This window comes from Pipistrellus kuhlii, unplaced genomic scaffold, assembly GCF_014108245.1.
Source record: "Pipistrellus kuhlii isolate mPipKuh1 unplaced genomic scaffold, mPipKuh1.p scaffold_m20_p_3, whole genome shotgun sequence".
NCBI lineage: Eukaryota > Metazoa > Chordata > Mammalia > Chiroptera > Vespertilionidae > Pipistrellus > Pipistrellus kuhlii.
In genome coordinates, this window is record NW_023425529.1 from 151,182,492 (window position 1) to 151,203,275 (window position 20,784).

At 39.9% G+C, this 20,784-nt stretch overlaps 1 protein-coding gene and 1 pseudogene across 2 annotated transcripts in view; one reads left to right on the top strand and one right to left on the bottom strand.

The window, feature by feature from the left end:
- The first annotated feature begins 2,945 nt into the window (after positions 1-2,945).
- UBAC2 (UBA domain containing 2) overlaps positions 2,946-20,784 on the top strand; it is a 167,725-nt gene continuing 149,886 nt past the window's right edge. Inside the window, exons 1-2 of one of the 2 annotated variants that reach the window (XM_036456288.2) lie at positions 2,946-3,051; positions 3,098-3,221. In XM_036456288.2, the coding sequence (XP_036312181.1) occupies positions 3,191-3,221 (31 nt within the window). In that variant the 5' untranslated portion in view covers positions 2,946-3,051; positions 3,098-3,190. The remainder of the gene's footprint in view (positions 3,052-3,097; positions 3,222-20,784) is intronic. The other variant, XM_036456287.2, reaches the window with a different exon arrangement.
- LOC118728536 lies at positions 9,504-10,750 on the bottom strand (annotated as a pseudogene).

Here is a 20,784-nt window from a genome sequence, read left to right on the forward strand (position 1 = left end):
TGCTACAGATAAAACAACTATAAAAATTTTGGCCAAGAAAGCTCTTAAAATGATGCAAATTTGTTGAAAAATTTCACGGTAATCTTCTTTAATAATATCAATATCATTTGCTTGTAATTTAAGGACTTCATTTAACATTTCTAATACATGTGGAATATGTATCAAATCACTTCATAATATTTTGCTATCACTATTTAATTTTTATTGATTGAAACAAATACTGTATCTCAGTATTAAAGAATACATTAAATATTTTAAAACTATTTTCTTTGGAATGCTATTTAACTTCCATATGTAGGATAAAGCAAACTCCTAAAGTCACAGCAAAGATTACAAAATGATCTTTTATAAAATGCATACATTTTAATTTTATTAGTAGTACTGATATTTATTGATTTGTGGGCTTTGTGCTAAAGTTTTTGGTGACTGAGGGTGTTAATAACTTAATGACTTGCAAACATGGCTGTTGTTACTTTTCTCACTAGCTGACTATGGTTGCTGCTTCATCTGTTGCACAGTGATATAGAAAATGAAAAAGTTTTCCTGTAAAGTTATCACACTTTCACAACTTTTAGTATCCATTGTCTGTATGTATGGAAAACAATTTTCTGTTCAATGTTTTTATTCCCATGACTTTTACATTTGTGGTCAGCAAAACTCATTATCATACAGTTTACTTGCATTCACTTGTAACAAACATTCTCCTAATTGTAGATTATTTCATAGCCTATTTTCTACCTCCTTGGATTTCTTATACAATATTAATGCTCAACAGAATAGAAGAAAACGCTTACCTCTCTTACTATTGTAATAGTAACTTCTTTTACAGCTGGTAAAACTTTCTCTGCTATTGTTTGGATTAGACTGCTATTATTTGTGCTATTCTATACAAAATGCTACCTTATATTTTTCAGATTTGATTTAAGAGAAACATTTCAGGAAAAGTACTATGATTTTCAAACTTTCCTCAAATCTCTGAAGTTTCTACCTTTGCAAACTCTGTGTTTTTTTTAAAATGAAATATTCATTTAATCTAGATGTAGATATACACTCAAGGTCTGGATCATTGAAAATACTTTCAAACAAGGTCTGCTTATCATATTATCATACATTTAGTTTTTCAGAATGTTTGGAGAGTGTTATGCTGAGCGAAATAAGCCAGTCAGAGAGACAACCATCATTTGATATCACTCATATGTGGAATCTAATGAACACAATAAATTGATGGACAAAATAGATCCAGAGACAGAAGCATAGAATAGACTGTTGAATATCAGAGGGAAGCTGAGGGAGGATGGTTGGATGGGAAGAGATCAAACAAAGCACTTGTATGCATATATGCATAACCCATGGACATAGACAACAGGGTGTGAAAGTCTGGGGTGGGGGAGGGTTAGAAGAGCTCAATGGGGAGAGGAGGAGAGAGAAAGGGAACATATGTAATACTTTCAGGAGTAAAGATTTAATTTAAAAAAATAAAAAGAGATTGAAACAGACAATGAAATGGAAGATCGGATATCATAGAATTGCACATTTGCAACCTGTATAATCTTATAATCAATGTCACCTCAATTAATTTAATAAAAAGAAAAAAAAAGATCACGTTGATTGTAAAAAGGAAAAAAAAATGCTGCCAATCACAGTGACATGCCATCAATTGTAAGGCAGCTCTTGTTTTAAGAGATACTAAACTGTGAAAACAAATGTGTAATGTAGAATCACTTAAGCTTGGATCTCTGGATATATTTTGTATAAAATCAAACTATGTGATTTGTCTATGGAGGAGTATATTAAAAAACATGTACCATCCATAATATATAAAGATGCTCTGGAAATTACGACATAATCTGAAAACATGCTTCAGGTCTAATGCACATTGTGTTTTTTTTCTACTAAATATATTTTTTGTTGATTTCAGAGAGGGAGAGAGAAGGGAAGAGAGAGAGAGAGAGAGAGAGAGAGAGAGAGAGAGAGAGAGAGAGAGAGAGAGAAAGAGAACATCATGATGAGAGAGAATTATTGATCGGCTGCCTCTTGCAGACCTCATACTGGGAATAGAACAGTGACCTCCTAGTTCATAGGTCCATGCTCAACCACTGAGCCACACTGGTCAGGCTCCACATTGTGTCTTGCTCAAATATTCTTCTTTTTAAAGTGGTAATAGATACTATAAATTAACATAATATCATTCACATTAAAAAAGCACACAATAGAACAAAAAACCTGGCACTGGAAAATTATCCACGTGAAACTTATTTGGTATTTCTGTCACCCTCTCACTGTTATTTCTAGATGATTAGAAAAACAGATGTGTTATTATTTTTACAAATGTTGGAATCATTGCTGTGAAAATATGTTTCATCAATGTTTAATGCTATCAAAGGAGTCAACCCATTCTATATCTGCTTAGGTGTCTAAATATTCATTGATCAGAAGCACTGTAGACATAAGATATGTAATAATTCCCAAAATGGTGACAAATAAAACAGCTGAATAATTTAAAAAGTGGGGAAAATAAAAAAAGAATGTTTGCAGAATTGAACACGAATAAGTAAAAGCTCTTTTTTTCTTTGCCTTTTTAAAACTTCAGGGCGCTTTATGAACTATTACAGCGGTTCTCAAACCTTAGGGTCTTGGGGTCCCTCTCACACAAATAATTGACAACCGGAAGAGCTTGGGGGAGCTGCCTAGGAATGACTGAGCATGCGCAGAACTCGCAGGGTGCCCTGTCCTGGCCGAGGACTGGAGGAATCCGTTGCCCTGGCGGACCCACCCGGCGGGGTGGGCGAGAAGGCGGAGGTGAGCACTGGTGGGCGGCTCCCAGGAGTTCCACCTTCGCCCCGCCCACGCCATCCCGTTCCTTTTCCAAAGGGCGCCCACAGCCATCGAGAAAACCTGGAGAGCTGGATCCTGTCTCTCCGCGGACGCACTTCCCTTCGCGAACAGGAAGGGAGCGGGGCGGACGGAGCGGAGCGGAGCGCCCCACAGGCCACGCATGCGCTCTGCGCAGGAGGCTCCTGAAGTGGAATCCAGTTGCCGGATTTGCCGCCCCCCTTCCTCCCCCCCCCCCCCCCCGCCCCCCCCCCCCCCCCCCCCGCCGCCGGGAGTGCGCCTGCGCGGTCGCCAGTCTCTCCACCTCGGCTTCCCCTCCCCCTAGTCCCCCCGCGGGGGCTCCGGGTCCGGCGGGACCATGTTCCTCAGCACCGGCTCCAGTGGGCTCTGTGAGTACCCGCCGCCGCCATGCTGGCTTGTCCCCTGCACGCCCACACCCTGCGCACCTCCTTGAGGAGGCTGGAGGCAGCGGGGGGCCCTCGGGGTTGCTGGAGGTTTGGTTGGGGGCCGATCCTCCATCCCGGCGCCCACACACCTGGATGGTTCCTGGCCCCGTGGGGAGAGGCAGCGCCCTCGCTTCAGCTTGGAAAGGCGAGCGGAGACCTGGTCCCCTGGTCCCGCCGCCGGCCCGGCCTCCCACCGACGCGCCCCGGTGCGATGCTCAGGTGCTCCGGGGTGCCGGGGCTGCAGGGGGTCGGCCGGCCAGGATGCCGGAGGCCCCTGGCCCAGTCCCGCGCCCCCAGCGGGGCGGATGTCAGGCTGGAAGGTTGAGGCTGCCGCCCAGGGGGAGGCGATGCTGGAAGCCTGTCCCCCCCTTCCTTCCCCGTCACCTTTGCTCCATTCATTGAGGCTCGAGTGGGACCAACTGGCTCTCCCCCAGATGTGAACTCCAACCTCTGTCCAGGAACTGACTGTCAGTTTCCCTTAGGTGTCTCTTCCTCAGTCTCACTACGAGATGAATGATTCCCCAAATGGTGTCCAATAAAAACAGCCGCATAATTTAAAAAGTGGAAAGAAAAAAAAGAATGTTTGCAGAATTGAACATGAATAAGTAAAAGGTCTTTTTTCTTTTTTCTTTTTCTTTGCCTTTTTAAAACTTAAGAGCGCTTTATGAACTAGTACAGCCGTTCCCAAACCTTTGGGTCTCACTAACCGAGGAAAGTACTTTTTATTTATTTTATTTATTTATTTTTTATCAATCTTAATTGTTCATATTATTACAAAGGTTCCTCATTTCTTCCCCCTTCACCAAGTTCCCACCCCACCCTCTGCCCTTTCCCCAACCCCCATTGTCCTCATCCATAGGTGCACAGTTTATGTTCAGTCTCTTCCGGCATCCACCACTCCCCTTTTCCTCGAGAATTGTCAGTAGGAAAGTACTTTTTAAAGTGGAAGGAAGTTAGAAGGTCGTGTGGTAGGAAAGCATGGATCTTGTGGCTTGATGATGTTCTGATATTTTACCTGAGTGTCAGCTGTGGTCAGCAGAGGGCTGAGCAGTACACATAGCCTTTTAAACCGTTTCTCTCTGAAATAATTTAATGAATTGGCTTTTGGAAAGGCGGCCTGTATGTTAACTACACAGCACTGAGATGAGGCACTGATACAGCAACACTGAACTGCTTGAGCAGGTATAATTTTGCAATTGCTTGTCACCGTTAGTACTTTGTAATTTTATACATGTAAAGTTAATCTTGCCAGAGTATAGAGCAGTTGACATTTCCAAATATTAAAGGTTTGTGGTCAATGTTAGAAATCTTTTTTTTTTTTTTTTTTTTTTTTTTTTTTTTTGAGAATACATGTCTTAGTATGAGGGTGAGTTAGAATCAAATACATGTCTTAATGTGAGGGTGAGTTAGAATCAGAGCCACAGGCATAATTTTAAATATTTCCCACTTCTCAAATTCTCAGGTTTTGAAGTGGACTTAATTATGATTTCCCTTGTTTCATAATTAATTTTATTTATGGAATCTTTCAAGCATTGGCCTCAGAGTACATTACAACAAAATGCTAGCTGATTAATTTTCTCCGAGCTACCCTTTGAATAAAGAACATTATGGCTGTTGATGAAACTGAGAGTCAGGAGGGTGATACGATTTTCCTGGGGTCCCATGGTGAGCCATACACTGGTGAATATAAAATTAATGGTAGAATTCTTCAATGTTAGTTCTTTCAGTATTTTGAGCTATCCTTTCTGGCTGACCAAAATACATATAAAAAAAATTAAAGAGGCAAGTGAAATCCATTATTGGTTACTATATTGTATTAATCATTATATTGGCCAAGTATACACCAATGTGATACATGGTGACTCTGGGGGAAAGTAATACTTGATTACCTGTGGCACAGGATGGATGAGTATTGAATTCTAGGAACCAAACTGCTGCCCAGGGAGCGGCCTAGGCCGAGGGCTCCTTAACTGTTTTGCCCAGTTTCTAAAATACGTTTATCCACGGCCGAGGCGGTGATGGGATGGCCATTCCTCAGAAGATCATGTCTTCAGTGCTTATTTAACAAACATTCTGGGTATCCCCTTGGGTCAAAAACTACTAGATGCTTGGAATGCAACGTTGAACAAGTCTTGGTCCTAGTGTTTACAGTGCTTAAAATGGAATAAAGGCACAGTTTTTCCAGGAGTGGTCTTTTGGCACGTCTGGGTGCAAGCAGTTAGCCTGCTTTAAAATGTTTCTTTGCAAGGTTACCCACCTAGAGGGAAGTGATATCCTTTAGGTAAGAAGTGTGGCTCTTTGGTAAGTCAGAGATCTGAATAATCTGCCAACCCTTGCCCCATGGGTTGGCAGATTCTCTTTTTGAGAGAAAAATCCCTGCCATTTCCTACTACCTCCATATTTCCCACTAGTTGTGTGACTAGTAGGCAATGGTATTTTAGGGTTACATTTGCTCCTCCAGTTCATTTATTCATTCCATAAGTGTCTCCGAGCTACCCTTTGAATAAAGAACATTATGGCTGTTGATGAAACTGAGAGTCAGGAGGGTGATACAAGCCACCCTGTGTGTGTGTACACAGGGTGAAGTGGTAAGCAGGATAAAGGAGACCAACATCAAATAGGTTAATAAATAATCCATGTGATTTCACATAGTGATAAGTGCCATGAAGAAAATAAGAAGGTAATGGCGGGATAGGTTATGGTAGACTTCTGCTTTAGCATTTGTGGTCAGAAGATAACTGGGGAGGTGCCGAGACCCCAATGGTGAGAAGGAGCCAGTTATATTAGTTTGTTGAAAACATGCGTTTTGCAGAAAGGGAATTTCAAGCACAAATACTTTGAAACAGGCATAGCAGGGCATTTCCGAGGTACTACAGAAAGCAGGGGCCACAAGGACAATAAATCCAGGGAAGGGCCTTTTGATTTGCTCTCTTTTGTTATAAATAAAACAACTTTGTCATTATCTTTCATCACAATGACTCTGACAGTTTGTGATCGCCTGTCTCCAGTTTACAGCTCACTTCTGGCATTTTCATAGCTAGTCTGAAACATTTAGTTAATTTTCATCAAGACTCAGAGACTTGTTGCTGCTGTCCTGCTATGCTCACCTAGCAAAACCTCATATTAATCAATGGTGACTCTGAACTGAGTCATTGGCATGATTGCTCAGTTAGTTGGGATTTGTTCATCTCCCTATGCTCTTCCTTTTTCATCCCTATCCTCAAGACTATTCCATGTCTCTACCCATCTCACTCTTAACCTGTCCAAAAAATAAAAGACTATTACCTAGACCTACTCCCTCCCTAAGTTGTTCATATATCTACACTTTAACAAATGTTAAAGAAGACTTCCCACTGTAGGTGATAACTTGTGCTGATTTTCGAGGGATGAGTTTGTCAGATATACAAACTTTGTTTCTTTCCTCCAATCTAAAAGAATGAAGCGCCTGGCTGGTGTGGCTCAGTGGTTGAGCCTTTGCCTATGAACCAGGAGGTCATGGTTCGATTCCAGGTCAGGACATATGCCTGGGTTGCAAGCTTGATCCCCCGTGTGGGGTGTGCAGGAGGCAACCAATCAATGGTTCTCTCTTCATCATTGATGTTTCTATCTCTCCCTCTCCCTTCCTCTCTGAAATCAATAAAAAGATATATTAAACAAACAAATAAATGAATAAATAAAAGAAAAGAAAAGAAAAGAAAGAAGCATCCTTTTCCTAACTGAGGCTCACCCTAATCTATTCTTAACTCATTCTTTGCTGCATTTTCTAGTACCAATGCTTTATTCTCTTTTGAGAGAATGAACCTGACACCTGGTTAGAGCTGATGTTTTCTCCTGGTGTGCTTTAGTGAGACCTTCAGAAATTTCTAGACCTGATCTAGAGTATTTCTGATCCCTTACCTATGGAAAGGAGATAATATTTTCTGTATTATTGAATTGTGAAGATTAAAAGAGTTGATATGGCCCTAACTGGGTTTGGCTCAGTAGATAGAGCGTTGGCCTGTGGACTCAAGGGTCCCAGGTTCCATCCAGGTCAAGGGCATGTACCTTGGTTGCGGGCACATCCCCAGTAAGGGGTGTGCAGGAGGCAATTGATTGATTGTTTCTCTCTCATCAATGTTTCTAACTCTCTATCCCTCTCCCTTCCTCTCTGTATAAAATCAATAAAATATATTTTTTTAAAAAAATAAAAGTTAATATGTGTAAAGTTCTAATCAGAGTTAGTTTTTTTTTTTTAATTAATTAATTTATTTATTGATCCCTAGAGAGGGAGGAAGGGAAGGAGAGAGAGACAGAGACAGAAAGAGAATCATCAATGTGAGAGCAGAACATTGATCGCCTGCCTCTTGCATGCCGCCTCCCCCTTCTCCCCCGGGATCTAGCCTACAACCTGGGCATGTGACCTGACTGGGAATCGAACCAGCAACATCTAGGTGCACAAGATGACGCCCAACTAACTGAGCCACACTGGCCAGGACCAGAATTAAATATTTTTAAATTGGATTTTTCTCCTTAGTCTTAAAAATGCTGAAGCATAACATTTCCATTGACCCTATCCTGAATCTTCCCAGTGTTGAGCACTTTCTTTCTTCTTCCATCCAAGCTTCTTAAAAGATGATCTTTACTTTTTTTTTACTTTTTCACTTTCCTTCCTGCTTTAGCCTCTGCAATCAATGAGCTATTCTTTGATGGTCACCCACTGTGGCATGGCTCTATTCTTGGCTCACGTTTAAGTTGTTGGTTTAACAGCTATTTAATGAGCACTTTTGTGAGCCATCCATTCTTCTAGGTGCTTGGGATTCAGTAGTAAATAAAAGACAGAGGGTACATTCAGGTAGCTGTAATATTAGGTAATAGAAGTTATAAAACATAGACTCACTTTAAAAATTAAAAGTATCCAGCTCAGTATTTTAATCAACACTTTGGTCTTCACACAAAGGTAACACTTTTCCCCAGAAGACTTCTGGTTGGCAACCACCTGCTGTGAGTGAAATGTGTGTGATTGGCTTCTGCTTAGATCTCTGTTCCTTAGATTTCCTGTTTCTGACCTTACTGGCTTCTAAATTGGGTGGAGTGGGAGGAGGAAGCCATAGTGAGGGACTAGGATGATTCATATGTGGCTCTCTGAGCTTGGCACATGATTAAAGGTGACTCTGTTTTGTGGGCTCTTTAGAAATTCTTGGGAGACTCCTATCCAGGCTACTCCCCTGTTCTAGAGGAATGCTTTTTTTTTTAATCATTATTTTTTTTCAATTATTGTTGACATACAATATTATATTAGTTTCAAGTATGTACCCCAGTGATAAGGCATTATAAAACTTAGTATGTGGTCATTCTGAAAAATCTCATACCCATCTGTCACCATACATAGTCAATATGTCATTGACTATATTCTTATGCTGTACTTTAGACTTCCATAACTACACCATGACTTCTAAATTGTATTTCTTTTTTTCCTTTGTGTACACATTTAGTTTTTAAAAAAAATATTTTATTGATTTTTTACATAGAGGAAGGGAGAGGGATAGAGAGTTAGAAACATCAATGAGAGAGAAACATTGATCAGCTGCCTTCTGCACACTCCCTTATGGGTATGTGCCCGCAACCAAGGTACATGTCCTTGACCGGGATGGAACCTGGGACCCTTGAGTCCAAAGGCTGATGTTCTATCCACTGAGCCAAACTGGTCAGGGCTACACAGTTAGTTTTATTGTAACAAAGCAGCTTGTATACTTTTAACGTTTAAAATGAGCATCATCTTTCTAGCGAAACAAAAAGAAAATTTAAAAGTAAACAGGAACAAAATTTCAATAGAGAAAAGTCAATTCTGAATAAGATCCTACAGGTTCTGCTGATTCTCCCATTGAGTGTCAGGACTCAAGTCATTAGGAGAGAATTTTATTTTAAAAGTGTCATCTTAGATTGCAAAGATGTCTGTTAAACATCACAATTGAACATGCCAAAGGAGAAGCCATGTTGTCAAAATGCGCACTTAAATCCCCCAAACATCTTAAACCCACCCTTTGCTGACCTTCTATATCTCCCCTCCTTTTTTCTTTTTTTTTTCTTTTTTAAACAAGAGAAAGTAGACAGATACATGTTGGTAAATACTAACTGTCCATAATCACATAGAGACAAAGTGTAATCTCTGAGCCTACTATACAGAAAAAGGAGGAGAAAAAAGCTAGGACACAGAGCTAAGGTAGCAGAAGGTTTTTCTTTCTTTTTACAGAGCACGGTGGTGGTGATTCCATTAAGTTTTTCTTGAGATAGGAAGGGATAAAAATGAATTTGGAACAGAAAGGGGCAAAGATTCTTTTCCCACTATATTCTGCTCAAGGTACACACACCCCCCCTCCCCCCCAAAAAATAATATAAGTTGAGAACCATAGTGTAAGGGAGAAAAAAGAGACCTCAAAAACAGGGCAACTGAGCACAAGAGGGAGGAAAAAGTAAAAGGAGAAAAAAAAGACTGCAACTTACTCCCAGGGACTGGAGAAAATTAAAAAAGATTGGAATATATCAATATTCATTGGTCATCTTCTTCATCTTCCTGTCCTTTCCCCTTCATCATCATCTTCATCTTCTTCACCTTCATCCTCATCCCCTACTTCATCAGTATCTTCCAAACCCTTCCCCTCCTCCTCCTCTTCCTCCTCCTCCTCCTCTTCCTCTTCCTCCTCTTTATCTTCTTCTCTTTTCTGTTCTTCATCATCCATGTCAGGAACCAAGAAGTACTGTAATGGATTTGGCCAAATGTCATCTTTGATGACTTCTCCTAACTCATTTGCACCTGCATCTGAATGGTCAGTAAACCAGGCAAAGAAGCTTTCTGGTTCCTCATGCTGTCTCTTCCTGCTATGCTGTGTTTGACTTGAACGATTCTTCAAATCCTTTCCAGATTTCCATTTGATTTTAATGGACTTTGAAGATGGATCATCACTCTCATTCCGATGAAACTCTTTGGAGAGAGCTTTATTTTCGAAGTAAGGATTTTCATCAAAATAAAAATCTATTCTGTAACCTGATTTAATATCTTCAAATTCTGTCACTACAACTCTTGTCAAATAATGTAGTGCCTCTTCATCCTCTTCCCCAGGTAGTGCAGACATTTGTGGACGGTTGACTAATGTTACCCCAAAATTTGGGATTTTGGTGATCCATTCTGACCTCTTCTGAAAAAATGGTTGGTGGAGCTTGTTATGTTTCTGTTCTACTTTCAAAATCTCCTCACTGGCTTGTTCATTAAGTCTATTTCATTTTCTACTTCATCAATATGTTCAATTGCTTCTTGCTGTTCTTTTTCTCCCTTCGTACGTCCGAAGGGGTCGGCTTCTTCTCCGGCTTGGTGGCTGGAGGCAGTTTTGGTTTCTTCATTTGAGGTGGGAGTGAGGGCTGGCGTTTGGGGGCCATACTGCGAGGAAAGTCCGAGGATCTGAACGCTGGGAAGTTACCGGGCTCGAAGGTGATTTGAACACTCTAAGTTGTACTTCTAAATCCCTTCACCTTTTTCATCCTACTCCCAACTCCCTCCCATGTGGCAACTGTTCAAAATGTTCTCTATATCTATGAGTCTGTTTGTATTCTGCTTGTTTATTTTTATTTTTACTAGTAGATTCAATTGTTGATTGACATGTATTTATTGCCTTTTTATAATTCATGTTTTATCTCCCCCCCTCCCCCCCCCCTTCTTCTTCTTAAAAAAGACCCTTAACATTTGTAATACTGATTGGTGGTGATGAACTCCTTTAGCTTTTTCTTGTCTTGGAAGCCCTTTAACTGACTTTCAATTCTAAACGATAGCTTTACTGGGTGGAGTAATCTTGATTGTATGTGCTTGTTTTTCATCACTTTGAATATTTCTTGCCACTCCTTTCTGGCATACAAAGTTTCTGCTGAAAAATTAGTTGACAGTTTTATGGATGCTTCCTTGTAGATAACTTACTGCTTTTCTCTTGCTGTTTTAAATATTCTCTCTTTGACTTTAACATTTTTCATTTTAATTATGATGTGTCTTGGTGTGGGTCTCTTTGGGTTTATTTTGTTTGAGACTCTGTGCTTCCTGGACTTGTGTGTCTATTTCTTTAAAAAAATTTTTTTTTTAATTTTATTTATTTTATTTTTTAAAATATTTTTTAAATTAAATTATTATCTGTATACATATTTTAACATTGCCCCTCCCCTCTCCCATACATACCCCCCCCCCCCCAGAGTTTTGTGTCCATTGGCTGTATTTATATGCATGTATGTGTCTATTTCTTTCATCAACATCAATTTTCTTTCATTTTTTTTCCCAAATAGGTTTTCAATTTCTTGCTCTCTCTCTTCTACTTCCAGCACTCCCATGATATGAATGTTGATATGCTTGCAAACGAATTAACATATCCATCACCTCATATAGTTATTTGTGTGTGGTAAATATATTTAAGATCTACTCTCAGCAAATTTCAAGTATAGAATACAGTATTATTACCTATTATCACCATGCTGTACATTGCTTAAGTTTTAACTTTCATTTAAATTATGATTATACATGAGAATTGTACTTTAGCCTTCATTTAAATTATGGTAACTTTTTCCAGACATTTTTCTCAAGACTTTATAAGTTGTGTTGCCATTGTTCTAGTTTTTCAGTGCTTATGTCACTTTAGTCCTTTGAATGTAGCATGACAGTGGAAAGAGGTATAATAGCTACCTTTACCCACAAAGCATACTGTGCTAGTACCTCCTGTTGATGCTGTAAACCAAGAGTGGGGAACGTCAGCTCACAGGCCATATAAGGCCTGCAAAATCATTTGGTCTGGCCCTGCAAGGCATTAGGGGTGAGTTAATTAAATGTTTGTCCACATATAGCAGGCTAGTTTTTAAGTTGATGATTTTGTATGGCCATGAATGATGTTATAAATATCCAAATGGCTCTTGACAGAAAAATAGGTTCCCCACTCCTGGCATAATCCAAGGACTCAGATCATGCAAAGCCAGTTGTCTTGCCACCACCAGCATGTTTTGAATCCAAATACAGAGATGACATCTGGTGGGGTCCTACACATTTTGGCTAGTTTTTGCCAAATTTTTGTCTTGGAGTCTGTGACCATTTGTTTCCACTGAAGTAGCCTGTTGGTTATGAACTTCCTGGTCCAGATACAATAGTTACTGTGTTGTTCGTAATGTTGGCTGGTCTTCAAGCAGCCAGGGAAGAAAAAAAGGCTATTATAACTTTAAATGATATATTTGTGCCTCTATTAACTTGTCCACTATAGGTTCTATTTGTAGATTGCAATGTATGTTTACAATCTGTTCTATAATGATATATGCAATGTATGTTTACAATCTGTTCTATAATGATAGAATTATAATGATAATTAAGCCTTCCATACTTTGTCCATAGGTTGATTTTATATAAGAAATCAAAACAATAGCTATATTTACATTATTATGTTGATGTAATTACGGTAGAACCAAGGTGTGTGATTAGAGGTCTAGAAGAAAATAGAACCCTACATCAGAAAACCTGTGCTGTTTTAGGGAGTCTCCCAATTTCTTGTGACATCCCTTCACTATTTTCCACACGCAACTTGTGCTCTTTCTTGAATTTTGCATTATTTTCTTCTTGGATTCATCATTGTTTTGTTCCCTGACATCCCTCTGGAGTAAACTTTTTTGTGTAGAGGACACTGGTAGTGAACTTTCTGATGCTTGCTTGGCCATTCTTGTACATAGTGAAAGACTGGATTAGCAAATAGCTGGTGTGGGTTTCCTCTTCATTTGTGGGTAGGTCTTTGTCCTCAAGAGGCTCATACCTTAAAAGGCAGGGCTGACTGTAGGTTCTTCTCAAGTTTGCAGAGCATGTGAATAGGCTTGTTTCCAGAGAGGGTGCAGAGTGGGGGAAAGGTGGTGGGCCAAGGACAGTGAAAATCCCCTGCGGTGGCAAAGTGAGATGGGCTTGGCTCTTCTTGTGAATTTCACTCTTGAATAAAGCTGCCTTTCTTCTTTTTAAAATATGGTTTTAATTGATTTCTTTAGAGAGAAAGGACAGGATACACACACACACACACACACACACACACATCAATACGAGAGAGAAATGTCAGTCTGTTGCCTTCTGCACACACCCTGACTGGGGATCAAACCCACAGTCTGGATATGTGCCCTGACTGGGAATCAATTTGGTGACCTTTCAGGGCCCAGGACAACTGGCTGGGGCACCCTTCTTACTATCCTCTGCCCCATCCCTCACCCCTTATTCCATGTTATCAAGGTTGTCTTCTCCTTTAGAAGTTTAAAGTTGCCCCAAGCTCTTTATTTCTACTCAGTCCTCCAATCCTCTTCATGTTCTCTATAAGTAGATTGTCCCCTTTCTTTGGAGAGCATTTGTTGGATTTTATTTTGGGGACCAAGTCTTTTTTTCAGCTGGGATGATTGAACGAGTGGATCTGTATGAGAAAGAATATGAGACTGTGTCAGGGGGTGTTGGTGGGGGTTTGTGGAAGGGCTGACTGGCCCAGCTGTCACAAGTACAGGGGTAGCTCTCATACTGTTGGGAATGGTTTGAACAGGATGTGGGCCCAACATTAAGTAACATTGAAACAAATGTAAGGTAATGACTCCCTTTTGTGTTCTTTTTCATCCTGATTATATTAGAGAAAGTCTCAATTTGGTGTTAGTCTAAAATACCTCCTTAAAAGCAGCTAGTTTCCTTTTGTTAAGAATAGGAGGCAGGCCCAGATTTTTCTGTCAGAAACAATATCCTATATAACAAAAAGGCTAATATGCAAATTGACCCAACAGAACCCGTCAAAACGACCGGTTGCTATGACACACACTGACCACTAGGGGACAGATGCTCAATTTAGGAGCAGCCCCTGGTGGTCAATTTGCTCCCACATGGGGAGCACTGCTCAGCCAGAAGCCAGGCTCACAGCTGGCGAGTGCAGCAGCAGCGGTGGGAGCGCTAAGGATGTCTGACTGCCAGCTTGGTGTGCAGGTCGGGCTGAGGGACCCCCCCCCCCCCCCCCCCCCCCAGTGCATGAATCTCATGCATCGGGCCTCTAGTTAGAATATAATAAGGTGTATTTATTTTTATAGTTACCACCTACTGATGACAAAGTGACAATTTCCACTTACTATAGTGATATAAAGTTTCCTTTATAATATGTTAATTTAAATCATAGGTGATTTAAAGAAAAATATTAAAGAATAGGATAGGTCTGTGGTCGGCCAACTGTGGCTCACGAGTCACATGCGGCTCTTTGGCCCCTTGAGTGTGGCTCTTCTACAAAATACCACGGCGAGTCTATTTTGAAAAAGTTGTGTTAGGAGAAGTTTAAGTTTAAAAAATTTGGCTCTCAAAAGAAATTTCAGTCGTCGTATTGTTGACATTTGGCTCTGTTGACTAATGAGTTTGCCAACCACTGGGATATAGCAAAAATTGTGGTGCTATAATGGGAATGATTGAAGTTTGAGAATAATTCAGATGAATAGTTATTTCTAATGAGTAATTTAGATTATTCTGATTGCTCATGTCCCTCCCTAGATCTTGGTATTTATTGATTAGTTCCCTGGACTCATTTGGAAAGAGACATTTCTCTGGCATTTTGAGGGTTCTTTTATTTCAGTGTGACTGGAAGGGAGAAGTGGACAGGGATACAAAGTTGCTGTCGTGAACTATAATTTTATCTAGTTATCTTTTTTGTTTCATTGCTTTTATTTGATTATTTAACCCTTTCTGAATTAATTTTAGTGTTTAGAGTTTAAGTGAGGCTTTTTCTCCCCATCAACTGGGCAATCTCAGCACCAGTGGTTACAGATGTTTAGTGGCATCTCTATTCACAGATTAGGTGCTCAAAGGCCATGTGCACATCAAACTTAAAAGGATTTTAAGCTGTTTTTCTTATATTTTTCTATCGAACAGGAGTGGAAGAGGTTCCTTAGTTCACCAAGGCTTTAAAATTAGACTAGGACTTCTACATTATATATCTGCTGAGCAGATAACTCCTTGCCCTGTCTATTTTCTCAGATGTTCTAGAGGATGTTTTTGTAGCTATAGTATCCTTACTTGTCAGCCTACTTGGGTTGATTCAAAATTCACTGGGTCATTGAACATATGGGACCATCCCTGGCTTCTCATGAAGCTGTTACCAGCAACACTTCCTCACTGGTGGCCTTACGACTCTTAGCCCTGTCTTAAATTAACATTGTTCTAGTAAATATCTCAGTGATGATTCTCTAGGACAGACTTTGAAAACTGACAGGCCACACAGATGAGTTTTGTTTGATCTATGTGTTGATGGTGAGTGTAGAGGGGTGGAAGGAGAGTTACCTTCCAACGTTTTTTAAAGTTGGAGTATTTCAAACAGAAATCCAGGTTTATTTTATCTCTTGAGGTGACTACCTGGCAACACCAGGGCTGAATTGTTAGATGACAAAATAAATCTACTGGTCATGCACTTTTGCCATCTACTTTCCCTGTTTCACTGATACCTGCCTAGCCCATTAAGACACTTGAACTTATAACTGATTTTGTTGCCAATAATCACTCATTTTACCCTTTTAAAATTACTTTTTCCCCCTCTTATAGTTTATCACTTGGGTCTGGTACTATCAACAAGCTTCCTGATTCACCTTATTAGAATTGTTTCTACTGTTGAATAATTTATTCTGTATTTACGTGCAACATTGATAATTTTCTTCTTTTGGCTTTTTTTTTTTTTTTTTTTTTTTTTTATAAGTTTTTATTGTTCATATTATTACAAATGTTCCTTCCCCCCCCCACCACCATTGCTCTCCTCCACCAGGTTCCCACCCCACCCTCTGCCCTTTCCCCTCTCCCCATTGTCCTCATCCATATGTGCACAGTTTATGTTCAGTCTCTTCCCACGCCCCCCTCTCCCCTTTTCCCCAAGAATTGTCAGTTCACTCCCCTTCCATACCTCTGATTCTATTATATTCAACAGTTAATATTGTTCATCAGATTTTTTTAATTTCCTTGGTTTTTAGATTCACTTGTTGATAGTTACGTATTTGTTGTTCATAATTTTTATCTTTGTTTACTTTATCTTCTGAAAGAACCCCCTTCAGCAATTCATATAAATCTGGTTTGGCGGTGATGAACTCCTTTAGCTTTTTTTTATTAGTGAAGCTCTTTATCTGGCCTTCGATTCTGAGTGATAGCTTTGCTGGATAGATTATCTTTGGCTGTAGGTTCTTGCTATTCATCACCTTGAATATTTCTTGCCATTCCCTTCTGGCCTGCATGGTTTCTGTTGAGAAGTCAGCTGACAATCGTATAGGTGCTCCTTTATAGATTACTACCTTCTTTGCTCTTGCTTCTTTTAATATTCTCTCTTTGTCTTTTGCTCTTGGAATTTTAATAATGATGTGTCTCGGTGTGGTCCTCTTTGGATTCCTTTTGTTTGGAGTTCTATGCGCTTCCTGGACTTGTAAGTCTAATTCTTTCCCCAGGTGGGGGAAGTTTTCTGTCACTATTTCTTTCAGTATGTTTTCGATATCTTGCCCTCTCTCATCTTCTGGGACCCCAATAATTCTGATGTTGGTTCGCTTGAAGTTGTCCCAGAGGTTTCTTACATTATCTTCAATTTTCTGGATTCTCTTGCCTTCTAGCTTCTGTGGAGGAGTGTCTTCTGGCTCTTTATGTTCCAAATCTTTGACTTGATTCTTGTGATCTTCCCTTCTGTTTTTAGGACTCTGTAAAATATTTTTTATTTCAGACAATGTATTCTTTATGTCTTGTTGATCCCTTATTAATTCTAGTTGATCTCTTTTCATATCCTCATAGGCCTTATCCATCTTTTCTAGGAAATTCTTGAAAAACCTTATAAGCGTAGATTTGAACTCTATATCCAGACGCTTTTTGTCCTCCATTTCTTTCGTTTGTGATCTATTTTGTTGTCGCATTTCGCAGTTACAGATGGGACGGGGTTTCAGGGTGGAGCCTGCAGCTTTGGCTTCCGTCAGCCCCGCCCTATGCGGGTCCTTCAGAGCTCACTGCCGGCGCCTCTGAGAGAAAGGTGCCCTCGATTTTCGCCTGCTGCCAAACAGTCTATGCTCTCCCACAATGAGCCCGGTATTGGGGTTCAGTTCAGTTGGAAGTGGAGTTGGAGGTGGCGTTCAGAGCAGTCTGGAGCCCCAGTCTCCTTCCCGTCAGGGCAAGCCCGCGGCACAGCCGAATGTCCCTTCTCTGCGCGCAGTGTGCGCACCGCTGGGACCTCCTTTCGCCACTTCCCCGGGGTTCCACCTTACAGCCCGGCTCCCTATGGCTGAGCCTGAGTCCCCGGGGTCTGGCTTAAAACTGGGGATCAGAGCAGTCGGGGGCCCAGCACAGTCGGAGCTTTATCTCCTTTCCGCTAGGGAACGCCCGCCAGGCACTCGGCCTTCCTCCTCTCCGGCTCTGTCCTCTCTGCGCACCGCGTCTCCGCGTCTCCGTACCTTGGCTTTTCCAGCTCCTCCGCACCTCCTTCTGGTTTTCTCCTTGCTTCTCACTGTAGAATTTCCAGTCAGTCAACCTTCCTGTAGTTCTGGGCAATGTCCGTTTTATATTTTAGTTGTATTTTATTGAAATTGTTGTGTGCGGCTGCGGCTAGGTGTTCACCTGGGCGCAGCCATCTTGGATCTCCTTCTTTTGGCTTTTAAATTATTATTTCATTACAATTATATCCCTTGTCTAATTAGCACTTTTTAACAATTACTGTTTTTTTATGCTAAATGAAAGACTTAATGTTTATATAAAATCTTTCTAAGGAGGGTAAACTGGAGTCCAGCATAACAGCGGAACCAAAATAAACACAATGTATAGGTGCCCAATGCATTGTTGGTAGTTTGCAGAGGTGCACACTTTCACTGGCACACAAGCCGTTATGTTAGGCTCAGTTTTAGAACTTCCTTTTACAGTTTTCAATTGCTCATCCTCCCCCACTCCTAAATTTTTGTATCTACAAAGTAAGCCCTCTTCCTTCATGTCATTTTTTTTCCCCCTGGAAATTTCTTAGTCTTTTCTTTTGTTCATTTTCCTGATACATTTTACAAGAATTGGTCTAGTAACAGTGTTTATTGGGTGTCCTCACGAGGCAAGCACTCTGCTCAGTTGTTTGGTGACTTGTGTGAGGAGCCATCAGGTGCCCAGTGTCATTGAAGTCTTCTTGGTGTATTAGGAACAAGAGCGGATTCATGGATGGCTTAGAGCATTTTACTTCTAAACATTGTAGGGAAGTGAGGATAAGTAACAAAAACACACTTGGGACCTTTTGATTTCTGGGTAGTTTTATGGGAATCTTTGTTGAGATGATCATCAGAAGGCACTCCCTCCTCTCGACTTGGTCACTGAGGATAAGTTTCATTAACTTTTTTCTAGGAAGCTTTAGGACTGAAAAATAAATCATGGTGGGAAAGTATCCCTTGCAATGCATCGGTCACTGCACTTTTGTGAACGTCCACACTAATTTTTGGATTAGCCTCTTTCTTTAGGGTAAGTTATTTCATGAGACACCAAATCATCCCATTTTTGTGGGAACCCTGAGAAGTTTACTAGTTAAGTAGTCAGAAATAGAAAAACCATATGGTAGGATATGGTGACTCCTCTCAGTGGTGTGAACCACACTGGGGTTTTTGACGAGTGTGTGTTTACATGGCTGACTTGCGGGAACAGGCACTGTTGCTGGGTTTGCTGCCTCTTTCTTTGTCCCTTCCCCACCCCCTGCCTCTATCTTCAGCTGCAGTGCTTCTATAACAGCCAATGTGGCTAATTTCTGCAAGACCTGTGGTGAGTGTCTTCACTGAATAAAAGATGCATATTTTTATTCAGGTAAAATTCATGTGACATAAAATTTACCATTTTATCCATTTTAAAGTATACAACAATTAACTTCCGGTGCATTTACATTGTTGTGCAATCATCACCAACCACTGTAATTCTAGACCATTTTTATTCCCCCCAAAGAAACCTAGTACTAACTAAGCTGTCACTGGCCATTTCCTCCTCCTTCCTGCCCCTAACAACTACTAATCTGGATATTTCATGTAAATGGAATCATGCATTATATGTCTTTTTATATCTGCTTTCTTTCATTCACATAATGTTTTCAAGGTTCATCCATATTGTAACATATATTAGTACTTCATTTCTTTTATGGCTGAATAATGTTCTATTGTAAGGATATACTACATTTTGTTTATTCATTCGTCTATGGATTTGGTTGTTTCCACTATTTGGCTATTATGATGCTGCTATGAATTGAATATTCGGGTTTTGTTTTTTTTGAACATCTGTTTTTCAGTTCTCTGGTATATAACTAGGAATGGATTTGCTGGGTATGTGGTAATTCTATGTTTAACTTTTTTGAGGAACCAAAAAGATACATATGAAATACTAATGGTGAAAATCCCTTTAGAATGGACCATGATATAAGACATCATGTTTCCCTGTTATGTATTAGAAAAACTTTTTTTTCGGGTGAGGCAGAACTGGAGTCATATCTCAGACTTAATAATTAGCTGTGACCTTGGGCAAGTTAACCTTTCGTAACCTATTTTTTACCTAGAGCATGCAGATAACTCACTGCTGTCACAGGGTTACTGTAAGTATTCACTGAGATGTTATTACACAGAAAGTGCTTTTTTTAGCACAGGGCCTGGCATAATCAACAAATACTGTAATAATTATTTTAGGATAATACACAGTCACCAAAGCCTGGTTGCTATTCATTGCCACAGAAATGGCTGTGTAATTTGGTCATACCAAAAGGGAGATGACCCAAAAGGAAATGTCTTAAATTTTGGTGTTTTATGTTATCTTTGTCATAGATGTTTTATATTTTTAATTTTGGATTAATATTTTGTCTGTTATCAAAATTTGTAACATCCCTATTTTCTAAGGTAGAAGGACCTGTTACAGACAAGTGACAATTGTTTTTAACTTTTCATTTGATCACTGCTTGGGTTCTTCATGTATGAACCACTTCCTGGTTCCACTCACAGTGAGGTCATAAGATTGCTTGTGACTGGCCTTATTTCAGTGCATAAGGATTTAGTGACATTACTGAGTTAGTAACGGGTCCACCAAAAATTACTTTTTCTAATTCTTAAAAAAATGTTTTTATAAAAAAAATCTTCCATGAACAGATTATTCAGAGATTATCAGTTAATATTTTTATAAGTGCTTAAAAAACCCCAGGAATTTATATACTACTTTTTAAAGAAGTAGTATATAACATTTTATTTATTTACTACAGCGATTTTCAACCAGTGTGCTGCAAGAATTTTTAAAACATGCAATATCTGACTATTTAGTCAGGGGCACTGATCTCTTTTCCCTTAGGTGTCAAAAAAATTGACAAAGCCAACACAACAATAGCCATATGGTGTGAATGAATCAAAATTATACCTTTTTTTTTTTTTTTTTGGTGTGTTGGAGGATTTTAGTAATTAGTTTATATGTCATGGAATGAAAAAGGTATTGATGATTTACTAGAATAGCTAATTACATATTAGAAATATT